The sequence below is a fragment of the Martes martes genome (genome assembly GCF_963455335.1).
Source record: "Martes martes genome assembly, chromosome: 1".
In the NCBI taxonomy this organism is placed as follows: domain Eukaryota; kingdom Metazoa; phylum Chordata; class Mammalia; order Carnivora; family Mustelidae; genus Martes; species Martes martes.
Genome location: NC_137888.1, coordinates 137,931,413 through 137,945,922, shown reverse-complemented (window position 1 = coordinate 137,945,922; position 14,510 = coordinate 137,931,413). Strand labels below are relative to the sequence as shown.

At 38.2% G+C, this 14,510-nt stretch overlaps 1 protein-coding gene across 1 annotated transcript in view; it reads right to left on the bottom strand.

Moving 5' to 3' along the window:
- Positions 1 to 883: 883 nt before the first annotated feature.
- Positions 884 to 14,510, bottom strand: part of LOC308345791 (ubiquitin-conjugating enzyme E2 E2-like) — a gene marked incomplete at its 5' end in the record, with an annotated part of 110,785 nt that continues 97,158 nt past the window's right edge. The window contains one exon of the mRNA XM_080808283.1: positions 884 to 2,211. Coding sequence (XP_080664409.1) covers positions 2,114 to 2,211 — 98 coding nt within the window. The 3' untranslated portion in view covers positions 884 to 2,113. The remainder of the gene's footprint in view (positions 2,212 to 14,510) is intronic.

Below are 14,510 nucleotides of genomic sequence, written 5' to 3'. Positions count from 1 at the left end.
TTACAGGCCAAATTTGGCTATTGATTGTTATGATAAATTGTTTTAAATTGTTTTACTGGAACACAGCTATGACCATTCACATGAATGGTCTATAGTTCCCTTTGCAACAAGCATAGAGTTGAATAGTTGCAACAGAGACCATACGGTGTCTGGTATGCTGGAAAATGTTTTCAAATAATATGAATGGTAAAATCATTACTAAAAAGAGAAAAAAATACCCCTAGGTACTCTGGTTTAAAAGTTACCTTTTCAGGGCACCTGGGTGGCTCCATTGTTAAGCATGTTCCTGTGGCTCAGATCATGATCCTGGAGTCCTGAGACAGAGCCCCAAGCCAGGCTCCCTGCTAGGTGGGAAGTCTGCTTCTCCCTCTCCCACTCCCCCTGCTTGTGTTCCCTGTCTCTCTCTCTGTCAAATAAATAAATAAAATCTTTTTAAAAAAGTTACCTTCTCAATATTTGAACAATATTTTCTTTAGGACTTCTCTAACCACAAAAAACGGCACCTTTAGAATAAAGATTTTAAATCTGAATCAGAACTATTTAGAGGTGAATGATTTCCATTTGTAAATCCCACTATTTAGCAGTAAAGATGTTCCTTCAATGAGACCAAGTGGTATGGTGGGCTTGTAACTGTAATTAGTGAAAGCAGGAGTTTCCAACATGCCCTGTAACACAAAGAACCCTGAATTTTGGTCAGTGTTATCAGTGTGTTTTTCAAATTGCACCACACAGACATCCCCTTGTCACTGAATGTGTTGACCATGAGTGATACATTTGAGTTTATTTCTTCCACTAACATGGAGAAAAAAACAAAACATACCTAAAATAGTCTGAAGGTTAAAGCCAGATATACATACCCTTGTCAGTGAATGTGTTGACCATGACTGATACAACTGAGTTTATTTCTTCCACCAAAATTATGGAAAAAAACCCACAACCAAAACTCAAAGGTAATCACTGTAACAATTGTAAAAAGGAAAAAGGAGAGAAATAAATTCAAGTGGTCAAACGCAATGATAGCTCAGCTCAGACTTGACTTTCACTAGAAGCTATTTTTGGAATCTCATATTTTAATTGTTGAGTAAAGAAGGCTGTAACAGAAAGCATGTCTATGAGAAAGTAATGTCCAGCTAATATGTAAAGTGATTGTGATCTGAAACAACTGTAAAATCATCAGGTTATTGACAGCTGGAGAAATTCCACATGCTAAGCAACTCAGCTACAAAGAAATACTAGAGGTTTCAGATGAAAAATACACTTGAATCTTAATTGAATTAGACAAGCCTTGCTGCATGAAGGGCTATGCTGGTCACCGGGATACAAAGCAAATGCTGGGTTACCAGAAGTGCATTTACCAGCCACAGTGATTTATTGAGTGCTTTAATAATACAAGTGTACATCAACTGATCCACAGTCAAAAGTGGCAGGTCCCTAAGAAATTTACAAGCACTTTAAGTAAATCAAAATACATATTATTTTGTTCAATCCAACAGTCTTCTGTGTGGGGGACAGAAGGCCAGTGATAAACAGAGTCTTAGTAATGCACAGTGATTCTGATTGAAGCTTTTGTACAAAAAACTTGTTCCCAGTAGCATGCACCCACCAATAAAGACTTCAGTACAAAAAATTAACCCTAAGCACTACATTTAAGTAGAAATGAGATATAATTCTGAATTCGTGTTTTCCCAAAGATCACATGAAAGGAAAAAAATAAAAATAAAACAACAAAAAACAAAACCACACAGTAATACAAAGCTTTGTAAGAAAGCTCTTACTATTACAGATCCAACATTGTTTGCACTGAAAACAAAATTCCCATCCATGTTGAGGTGGGAAAAAAAACTCCAAATCTTTCAAGTTAATAGAAATCAAAAAAGGGAATAAATTGAGAAGGGGGGAGGGGTGGGTAGAGGGAAAAGAGAAGGAAAAGGAGGAAGAGGAGGGAGGGAAAAGGGAGTAGGGTATGGATGACATACCATCAGAAAAAGGTTCAAAATTTAATAAAAATAAGAAAATAAGAACCGAGGTCGGGGCGGGGGGGTTGGGTAGGGCTATTGATGCACTTGGTGAATGTGCTTGCACAGGTCCGGCGGGGGCAGCAAGCAGCAGGCCCCTATGTGGCATACCGCTTGGTCCACTGTCTGGCCATCCGGTCGTGCTCTGCTCTGTTGGTCATGTACTGTGTGGCAATGCTGCCCACCAGAGGGTCAGCTGGAAGGGAAGCAGAGTCAGGAGTCAGTAAATACCAGCGGCACTTCCTCTTTCAAAGTAGGGGAAAAGGAGTGTCTGGAAATAGCCCAAGATCAAGGAGGAGATGTGGAGGTGGTAGGGAGCTGCTGTTCTAACCTGGAACAATGTCACTTTAGCAAAGACCTGTTGAAACTGAAACCATCACAGAAACAGGTTCAAGAGGATTTAAACTAGTAACACCAAATGCCTGAAAATTGGCTAAGATACTTGAAAAATGTGGTCTTTCAGTTCAGATTAAGTAATGACTTCAGAGTTTAAAGGGCCAAAGAGAGGTCTGAGTCACATTTCTCCACCCTTGGAAAAAAATGATCTTATTCTAATTTTTGGCAGTCTAGAATGCAAAAGTTTGAGTAAAACATAAATATCTTCAAGAGCTGGAGTCTATGTCACTCAAGACAGGTGTTTAACTGAACAGAATCTCTATTAGGGAAATGCACTAAACATCCATCTGTGCTTTCTAACTCGCTGATCAAGGTAAAGGACAGGCTTAATGTCAGAATGACCAGTGACGTTCGTGCTCTGCCTCAAATTGTATTCTAACAGTGTAGGCAGATGGGGAACAAGACAGGCCTGTCATTCCAGCTCAAAGGAGGAAGAAGGGGACAGATGAAGGATAGGGAACAGGACGCTGTGGGTGGGAAAAGGTGTTACAATCAAGTCTTAATATTATTTCGGTAGGGGAAGAAGGGGGAAAATCTCACAACAAGTTAGAGCACTGATTAAAATTAACATGTATTGTGCAAAATTTTTTAGTATGCTTAAACAATTAAGATTAGATTTCTTTCAGAGTTCCTTTTATCTTTCCAAGTTTGATTTTAAAAAGAATATTTTTTACCTGTAAAATTATACATGCTAACTATAAATGCAATATTAATAATAAAAACTGCCTCAAACAATACACAAGACAGAAAACTGTAAGTGAATACCATCTGTAAATTTACTCAGAGAGAACTACTGTTAACAGTTGCCTTATAAATCTTCCTGGACTTCTCTAAACACACAATTAAAAAGATTATTATTTATAATCTGCTTTTATAATGTTAAAAACTCACTATATGGTAAGTAACTTTTTATATCAATAATTAAAAATCTACTTCATCATTTTTAGTATTAACCTGAATAGCCAACTTCTCGTTTACAGGCATTTGGGTTCTTTCCAATTTTTGGCTTTATAAACAATGCTGTGAACATTACTGTGCATACACTTTCACAAATTTATGCAAACGTGGAATTTTTTTTAAAGTATAAATGAATAATGTAAAAGAATGAAATGAAGGAATTTAAAAATCACATGTTATTAACCAAGTAGTTCTCAGTGCTAAAATGTTTTGCTGAATAGAAAATTAAGATTATAGGCTAGTGAATCAAAACTATATAACAGAGGGATGCCTGGGTGGCTCAGTCAGTTGAGCGGCTGGCTCTCAAATTCAGCTCAGGTCACGATCTCAGGGTCCTGGGATCAAGTCCTGCAATGGGCTCCATGCTCAGTAGGGAGTCTGCTTGATGATTCTCTCTCCCTCTGCCCCACCCCCCTGGCATGCTCTCTCTCTCTCTCTCTCTCTGTCAAATCAATCAATCTTTAAAAAAAAAGGAAAGCAAAACCATTAAAAAACCAAAACCAAACCTATGCAATATATATGTAGCAAATGACTATCACAGTGAATTTAATGGACTAACACACTCTTTTTGTAGTATTTACAATTTTGTATGTATTTATAATTACAAACCTAAGTATAGATGAATCTCCTTACACAGGTTTCATATTTCATGGATACAGTTATGCCAGGGATGGAATAACAGTCTCTAAACATATTACTTGCTTATTTCTCTAACAATTTCTTTCTAAAAAAAGAAGAAAAAATTCCCATCACTTTGGGTTTCTACTTTCCCAAATCCTCATCAATCTTTGATATTATCCTCTATCAGTCTTCCTCCTCTTTACTAAAGAAAACTCACAAAATTTACCAGTGGATAATTAAAATTTAAGTCTTCTATATTTTTTGCCTTGTTCTCAGCAATTATTTGAATTTTTGAAAAGAGGAGTGTGTTTATGCTTACAACAGAGGGTTAGATGATTATAAGACGTTCATTCTCCCAAATACCAATGCTGCATGTATTAGAGGTTCCCTGAGGCTGAGGAACAGGATTTACAGCATGGGCAATGGAAAATCAGAGGAGTGCGAGTTGGTATATAATGCTCTTCATTAACTAAACCTCAAAACCACATCACCTCACCTGTTTAATAAAAATGTCACTTTTGTTGACATCATACTAGCTATGAAATACTAGCCTGAATGAAAGTCTAAGACTGAAAGACCCCTCCACCCCCTTTTTTTTAGATTTTATTTCTTTATTTGACAGATAGGAATCACAAGTAGGCAGAGAGGCAGGCAGAGAGAGGCGGGGAGCAGATTCCCCGCTGAGCAGAAAGCCCGCTGCGGGGCTCGATCCCAGGACCTGAGCCGAAGGCAGAGGCTTTAACTCACTGAGCCACCCAGGCGCCCCATGACTGAAAGATCTTTGACAAGGGGCAGCACATCTTCCTTTTCCCTCTTCTCTACTTCCTTGTCTCACCTCTGCCTCCCTACACAGCTCCAGGTGCAAAGAGAAGCTGTTTAGTAAGTGCTTGTTGACTGAATAACCATCAGGATTATTTGCAAGTGAGTAAAAGGTGATGTACTGAGTACTCTGCTCCCTCTCTTCTCTCTCTCTCTCTCTTTTTTTTTTTTTTTTGGAGATCGGTGGTCTGTGCACCTTTAATTCTGGAAGAGAAAGGCTCAGACAACTCCTGCAACTTCATCTCTAGGCTCACCTCTTTCCTGGCTGGGGCTACACTGGATATTCTGGAAGCCAAAGGGCTTAAATCTTGTCCAGAAAAGGTGGGAGACAGGAATCAATACTAAACGGGATAAGCAGCAGCTGTATGGCAAGAAGGGAGTGGAAAAGACAGGCAGACTACTGAACTGCTGAGTGATTCTATTTGCAAGATCAAAGAACATTCAATCTTGGTTGGTAGGTGATAGGGGAAAATTACATGGAAAAAAATTGGATTCCCCCTCCCCCCTCCCTTTCTAAAAAAGATTTTTATTTATTTATTTGAGAGAGAGTGAGCCAGGGAGCACGCACAAACAGGGGGAGGGGCAGAGGGAGAGAGAGAAGCAGACTCCCTGCTCAGTCAGGAGCTCTCCATGGGGCATGACCCTGGGATTATGACCTGACCCAAAGGCAGATGCGTAACCAACTGAGCCACCCAGGCACCCCTGAATTTCCTTAATAAAACATAAATATTCTTAAAAAACCATAAGCAAAAAATAGTACAGAATAGTGGACAAGGGCATGAGGTTTGGATATATATGGCATGGGTGTGTATCTTAGTTCTGCCGGTCACCTTGGGCAAATTACTTAACTTCTCTATGCCTCAGTTTCCCCAGCTACAAAATGGCGACAATACTCCCTAGAATGCTATAAGAATTAAGTAAATCCTGCCTCATGGGACTCTGCCTGTCACTCTGTTTCCCTCTTGTTAACTCCATTTATTGCGTGGATGTAAGTATGGATAGAAGAACATAAGACAAGTAAGGAACACACACAAAATAGCAACCATAAATAGCAGCTACTCCATATGGCATGTGTCCCTGTGTAGCACTAGCATTACAAGTTGGTTCATCACAGAAGTTTCTTCTCTAGACCTGAATTATCAGCAAGTCAGAGAAAGGGACCTGACAGTGACTGTGATGGCTTTCTTTCACTTTTCTCCAGTTATTTTTTTAAAAATTATTTTGTTATTGAAATTTTGGTTTGCATTTTGCCATTTTTTGGATTCTTCAAGGCTATAAATGACTGCTTTGCCAGCTGTTCCGTTATACCTGCAATTAACACTATTCTTTTAGCTACCCATCAAGTCACTGGAGGCTTTCTGTGTGTCTGCCTTGTGATGATTTTTGTCTTTCATGGAATTTTCCATTGGTGGTTTGGTCTAGCTTAGTTTTCTTTAAATCTTTTATAAAACGAAAGAGTAACCGATGCTCATCATAATAAACTCAAATAACAAAGAAGTATGTACGGTGTAAAAAACATTACCTTCTTCCCTCTAATGTCCTCCATCCCAAGGTAGCCACTGTTAACAGTTTGATACTCATCCCTTCATACTTTTTTCTTTATGTATGTTTAAATCAAATAGAAAGCACATAAAAAACATCCTGCAACTTGCATATTCCTCAGTAACAATACACCGCAATTGCATTTCTGAGGCAGTACAAACAGACCTAGCTCATTATATTTAATAATCACAGGGCATTCCTTTGTGATTATTCAGCAGTCTGACATTCTTCTCCTGATGCACACATAGATTTGATCTGATTTTTTGTTATTACAACTAGTATTACAGTCTTGTGTAAGTCTTTGAGCACAAGGGTAAGTACTTCTGGAGGGTAGATTCCTCTAAGTAACAGTGCTGGACCAGAGAACGCATATTATAAACTTCAGTAAATACTGCCAAACTGCTGTCACTCAAAGGATGTACAACTTACCCCATTGCTAAGCATTCTCAGCAACACTGCATTACCTATCATTTTAATTTTTATTACTTAACAAAAAAAATCTGTCATTGTTGTAACTGCATTTAACTTGATGTCTTACTAAGGTTTAACATTTCTCCTATTTGTTTACTGTTTTTACTTCTTTCTCTGTGATTTGTTTGTTCACGTCTTTTGTCCATTTTCCCCTACCAATATGAAGGAGCACTTTATACATTATAAATATCAAGCATGCACTAAAGTTTAGCTTTGGCCTCAGTATTCAGCCAAAATCTGCTTTAGTCTATGGAAGACTGAACAGACAGATGCCCCCTTTGATGTCATTTCCAGCTTTACTGGACTTGTGGAGATCAAAGATCATGCAAGTTATCATCATATTTAATAGGCATGATACCATCACTTGTACTCAATGCCACCATCTGAATACTGGTTTCAAAAGTCTCAGTAAACATTATGGATGTCACTTGGGACTGAAAATCTCCTTCAGCCAAAGATAAACAATATGATGTACAAGGGAATAATCTGGAACTGCTTTCTCAGGTATTCAAACAAATGTTCAAAGTGAGATGGAACAGCAGCTACCACATGTGAAAAAGCTGCTGGAACAAAATCGGTCTTAGCATTGTCCGCTGCATAAAATGATACTGACGGGATAGGTAACAACCAGTGGCTGCTGGGAAAGCCACATCCAGTGATTGTGGGAACCAGCAAGCTATGTACAAATAATAGAAATTAAAATGTGAGGGAAAAAAACCTTATGTTTGTTTCTTAGATACTTAGGAAGTATTTCCTTCAAGCACTGCACACAGCTTCAGTTCATGGGAGCACTTCAGTGACACGCACTGCCACGGCCAGCCAAATCTCCAATCTGGTTGCTGAGAAGGTAAGTTTACCTTTTTGTAATAGATAGAGGAAAAGGAAAGTTCACTGATTCGACAGCAAAATCTCCATTACCGGCAACTTACACTGGCATAAATAAGCCTCCCCTCCCAATTCATGCTTTTCATCAAGTGAAACATCCATTTAAGTATTGCAAATACACAGAGGACCCATCTAGGAGCTGGCAGTGCTGAGAAATTGTATTACTACATCATAATAACAAACTTTAAATTTAAACATCCTGAATTTTTAATAATAAAATTATAATATTACTTACATTCTTTTTTTAAAAAGATTTTATTTTATTTATTTGACAGAGAGAGAGAGATCACAAGTAGACAGAGAGACAGGCAGAGAGAAAGGGGGAAGCAGGCTCCCTGCTGAACAGAGAGCCGGGCGCGGGGCTCGATCCCAGGACTCTGGGATCATGACCTGAGCCGAAGGCAGAGGCTTAACCCACTGAGCCACCCAGGCGCCCCTATTACTTACATTCTTAAAATAAAATTTCATATTTATTGTTGTATCTAAAAGGATCATTTTATGATAGGAATAATCAGCCTTGCCTTAGGCTGCTCATTGATTTTAACACTGGCTATTCAGTATTCAACCAAAATAAACTTGGTGCATCTCTAAGAATAACACTATTTATCCATTATATGTGGATGAAATACTTTCACTCAGTGTATCATTTGCCCTTTAACCCAGTTTATAATGCCCCTTGCCATACATAAGTTTAAAATTTTTAATAAGTCAATCTTCCCTTTAAGGCCCTCTTCATCCACCCCAGTATTTTAAAAGTATTCCATTTACATATAGTAACTTTTATGCGCAAAGCTAGATTTATCATACACAAAATTTCTATACATATCTGGATTGCATTCTGCACTGATGTTCTTTCAATAGATTAATTTGCCTTTTGCTTTATTTGTTCCTCCTGCTTTTCTCACTATAGTTTTATAGCATGTTTTCATATCTGGTAGGGTAAGTTCCTACCCTTTCCCCTTTTTTCCTTCACTAAAATTTATTTGAAGAATCCTAATCTTGATGAGGTTAAGACTACGAGGATTTAAAGCTATTCCACCCCACGGGTATAGGAATCTTATGTTTCTTTTGAAGAGTGTTATCAAGATTTAGGAATATCTGAATTCCTCTGACTCTACTAATTAAAAATCAAGTGAGTAGGACAGAGTTAAGGTTTTTGTATTTTGGAATGTGGGGGAACCAGACTACTAATTATAGCCTAGCCCAAACCAGAAAGATTGTTAAGTACCCTGAAAAAACACACGTACGTGTGTGTGTGTGTGTGAGAGAGAGAGAGAGACTCATAAAGTTATTTAGGAGAAAAATTATCATATCTGTGATTTAAACCAAATGGTGGATATTACCAAACTAGATTTAAATTTGAAAATGCTAAACAGAACTGCATACAAGTCTAGCAGGATATGCTGTTACTCCAGAATTAATATCTAGTGACGGTAAAAGAGGTACTGAGTATCCCAAATTCTAGAGAGACCATCAATACCTTCCATAGGACTTATTTAGAGAAGATGAGCTGGCTCTGACAACCCCAAGTACCTATCACAAAATACGGGAAAAGAGAGAAAGAAGGTTTGTGGGAATACTGAGCTACCACCTTGGGAGTGTGCTGTGTGGTAGTGGAGCATCTCTGTGTCCCTCCTCCTCAGCATCACAAAAAAGGGGAAGAAGATGGCTTTTTTCTCTCCAAGCCATGCAAGAAGGGTACCAAGAGACCCACCAAGACTGGGGTGTCTGCAAGAAGCAGACTGTAGTGTCATCCCTGGCCAGAGATTTAAACTGGGTATGAGGTGATTTGCCCTTGTCTATCTCATTAGAGAGAGGGAGCACCAAGGAAGTGGTCTAAACTGTCCCTGCTGTTTCATCGGGGTCCTATCAAGAAGGCAGCTTCCCAAAGGAGGGGACCCCAGTAAACTAAGAGGCTCTTAGGAGAATGCTATCTGGAACCTGCTTGCAACCAATTTTTAAATTTCTAGGAATTTAAACACAGCCATTATTAAAAATTAAAGTTATAATAAATAAATTATTTATAAACAAGGGTAATAGTTAAAACTCATTTCTTAATTATTTTATTGTTATGATTATTATTTTCATAATTTTTTTTATGCCTACTCTATCCATATGGTGCCAAAAAATCATGTGCTATCAGTTTAAGGTCATGCATGTACTCCAAAGTTGGCAAATGCTACAATTTACCACTTGGGTTTACTGTTTTGTTGACTGTCTAGAGCTAAGAAAGTGATGGATAAAATGCTACTAATGCAGATTAAACCAAAAAGGGTAGCATGTCTAGAGTCCTAACATTATGAATAACATAAAAACTGGAGGATATATTCTTCCAGTTTTTGAAACTAATTCAGCAAAGAAGTTGTTCAGGACATTAACAAGTGAAATTCCAACATCCTTCTTTATTTCATTTTTGTCTTAGTTCTTAAATGAAAATATCATCCAACATTCATGTTAGAACTACACTCATTTGCCAGTTGCAACCATAGGATGGCTATAGAAGCAGGGAAAATAATAATCACGGGAAATTAGGAAAAACTGTTTTCATTCATTACCTAGCCCCCAACTGCTTAGGAGTTAGGCCTTGAAAAGGGAGAAGGCACTATCTGAGAGCCAGGCCATGTTCCATCCACCCTGATGGGAATGGAGGAGGAAACTGAATTTAAATCAGGTGTGAGAGGGGAGTTTAAAAATGGACCAGATTCACCTTCTAATAACTGAAAGTGACCTGGATGCTGTGAGAGCTGCTAAATATTATTAAAGAATCGAAAAGCAAGATTCAACAAAACAGGGCCTAAGGCAGTGACGGGAGAAAATTAAAACCATTCCATATTAATACCTACTGAATTGAGACTGCTCAATAAACAGTACAAAATATACTGGTTATAATCTAACGTATACTGTTGATAAAATATCTTTAAAAATTTAAAACCTCATCCTGTATGTCTACATAGCAGTGCTATGTACATTAAATCAATGTGTGTTTTGAAATATAAAGTGTTTTATTAGAATAGACTCCTCTAAAGAATGGCACAGATGGTGCATTCCTACTGAGAAGCGATTGGGTTACAATTCCAGGCTTAGTTAAGCAATAATTTCTAATGAACTCTAAGAAAATGTCCTTACAGTAGAGCACTTGTTTAAGACATCAGAGATTCACACATTGCTTTCCCCAAAATACCATTGTAAAGAGCTGTTGCTGCAACAAGCAGGAAAGAGTCAAAGAAACCAAGATGTTAAAGCTGGGTTTTTAAAAAAAAAGCAGCTTCACTGAGATGTAATTCATAGAGTTTACCCTGTTAAAGTGTATACTTCAATGGCTTTTAGTACATTCACATTTATGAAACTATTACAATCCATTTTAGAATTATTTTCATCACCCCAAAAAGAAACCTTGTACCCACTGGTGGTTACTCCTCATCTCCCCAAATCTCTTAGTAAGCTACTTTCTGTCTCTATCTATATATTTGTCTGTTCTGGACATTTCATAGAAATGGAATCATACACATGGAATCTTCTGTGATTGGCTTCTTTCACAAGACATAACATTTTCAAGGTTCATCCATGTAGCATACATCAGACCTCATTCATTCTTATGGTCAAATAATATTCTATTGTATGAAAAGACCACATTATAGTTATCCATTCGTTAGTTGATTGACATGTGGGATATTTGCACTTTTGGCTATTATAAATAAAACTACTATGAACATTTGTGTACAAGTTTTGCTTGAAAATGTTTTCCTTCCTCTTGATATATACCTAAGTATGGAACAGCTTGGTTAGATGGTAACCCTATGTGTAACCATTACAGGAACCGCCAAAGTGCTATCCAAAGAGATTGCATCATTGTACATCCCTTCTAGCAATGTGTCAGGGTTCCAATTCTCCACATCCTCATCAACATTTGTTATTATCTGAGGATGGTAGATTTTAAGGAGAGAATAGCTTATTGGCTATATATGTACCAGGTATCCAGTTATTTATTATTTTTAAAAATTTTACTTATTTATTTACTTGACAGAGACAGCGAGAGCAACAAAACATAAGCAGGGGCAATGGGAGAGGTAAAGCTGGCTTCCCGCTGAGCAGGGAGCCTGATAAAGGGCTTGATCTGACAAGATCATGGGATCATGACCTGAGCCGAAGGCAGATGCCCAGTGACTGAGCCACCCAGTTAGTTTTTAAAAAAGATTTATTTATTTGAGAGAGAGAGAAAGAGAGCTCGAGCATGTGTGAGCAGACGTGAGGGTGGGGCAGAAGGTAGGGAGACAAGACTCTTCGCTGAGCAGGGAGCCTGATATGCGTCTTCATCCCAGGACCCTGAGATCATGACATGAGCTGAAACCAAGAGTTGGATGCTCAACCAAGTCAGGTATCCAGTTATTCAAAAATATATATTCTTCTCCACCAAGCATGGAAAACATATTATTTTAGAGTATTCTTCTCATGGTCTCTGGCTGTGAGAGACTGAAGATTATCCTGATCCTGTCTTCTACTTCTAACCCTGATGGAAGTAAAAATAACAATAATAATCTAGTGAAACTTGTTTGCGATGCACATCTTTTCTTTAAAATAAAAGATATATTTTTATTCCATAGTCCTAAATGTAGTCCACGCACTACAAACATGTATTCTAACTGATCAATTTTTCCCTCAAACAGTCTTTTCTGTTTATATTATTCAGTAGCTGAGAGTGGGACAGGAGATGGCTTTCAGAGTGAGTGTGAGTACTGCAATCTTCCCCTAGATACTATCACACATGTCCATGGTCTCCACTGCATCTGGGAATCTGGACTTGAGTCCAGGGATATAAATAACCCCAGCTCAGAATCAGAGCTGGACAAGAATCTCAGGGGTTTCAGTTTACCAGATCATCCTTCTTGCCTTCGAGTGCCGGAAATTTGTAGTTGAGGCAGCCATATGGATGTTGTCCCTGCTGAGGAATGACACTGAGGGTGTAAGCTTTGATTTGGGCTGAGGCTGCTCTTATCTTCTCCTCCAAAAGGGATGTTGTTGCATTCTCTGCTAATGTTAGAACCCAACCATTACCTCTGTCTCTCACTGTGCTTGCCAACTCCCCTCTCAGTGTGGGTAGGCAGTTTTTCTTTCTCAGTCTTCTACCACAAAACCAGCAGTGTCTGGGGCACTGTGGGGGCACTGTGGGGCACTGTGGAGGATCAGTCAATAAATATTTAATAAGTGAATTAATGGGTAATCAGACCCAATGATAAGGATGAAATTTGGTTTGTAATGGCATCAAGTTCCTGGCATCTTCCTTCTCATGCTTAAGCCTAAATAACATTTTTATACCTAGATGATCAGCAGCTCTCCAAGTTGCTGACTTGAGACAATAAACATTTGGGCAGCCCTAGTGTCATTTTATGTGTGTGTGTGTGGTTTAATATTTAGTTATCTTTGCTCTGAGTCTAGAGCAGGCAATATGATCTATTTCTTATAACTGTTCTCTTGCTTTCTTCAGGCTTCCCTATCTCCTTTTCTTAGTCCTTGAAGTTTCAATTCTTACAATTCATAAAGATTCTTATAGTTAGTCTGTATTCAGGAGTTTCCTGTTTTCCTGTTTTATTGATAACTTGCCTGAACTTGAACCTGTTGTTGTTTTAATCCCTTGGGCAACATATTCTCTCCTACTTCTGCTTCAGCCAAATGGGCAGGTCTATTTCTAGGACTCAAACTCTTATTGTATCCTTCTAACATAGGTAAAGAACCATGTCCAAACAAATTCTAATATACCATAAGTGGTAAATTATTTTCCATTTGTCTGGTAACCCACTGGCTACCATAAACTGACTAAATAATATTCACTGGTCTTAGAATGCATCCTTCTTGTTCACCAAAACTGGCTTAGAAATCTTTGGGAAACCAGGTACAGCCAAGTTCACATAGTCATTAGTGATGCTGTCACAGTGGCTAGGAAACCAAGTGCTGGGGACTCTGATTCCCAAATATCTCCTGGCCCTTCCACCCCTTTCTCTTCATGGCCTCTGTCATCTCTTACCTGGACCATCAAAATATGTTCTTGAACGTCTGTCTTCAGTCTCTCTACTCTCAGATGAACTAAACTTTAGTCTTTAAAGGCACAAACCTGGTTCTGCAAGGTCCCTCTTTCAAAACTTTCTATTCCTGTCTAACTTTGCTTCCTTCACCATACCCATCCTTCCATGAGAACCCCAGTGGCAAGGTTAACTATGCACAAAGATGCACTTTTGCCAATAACTTGTCTGATGTCCCAGATTGTTTTTACATATTGATTTTTCAATATTTTAATTATACTTTTTTCTTCAATAGGGGGCTGTTCTAATGCTTTCCTTCCTATTTAGTTTTTATAGTTTCTGAAGGAAATATGTTTTCAAAAGAAGGAGACATATTAATGCAAGAGAACACTATAACATAGATTACTGTGAAATCATTATCCCTAAAGAATAATTCATGATAAAAAACTTTGTGCTAAGTATAAAGTGCTGGCCTACATATTAAAACAATGCATCAATGCAAAGTGGTTTCCATCTTAATCGCTTAGAGCAACAATTCCTGACAACAGTTTGGTCGTCTATATTGTCCCTGTTTTCCCTAGGGAGATCAATTCGTGCAGAAGAAGAAAATACAAACCACTTATCTCATGGTGGGGGTGGCGTGGGGTTGTGTTTTAAAACACAGAAGGAGGAAAGAAAAGAGGTGAGACAAAGGCACTTAACAAAGTTATCTGTCTACACATTAACTCCTTAAAAATAATGCTGAACTATTTTTATTTTTAAAGATTTTATTTTAAAGTAATTTCTATAC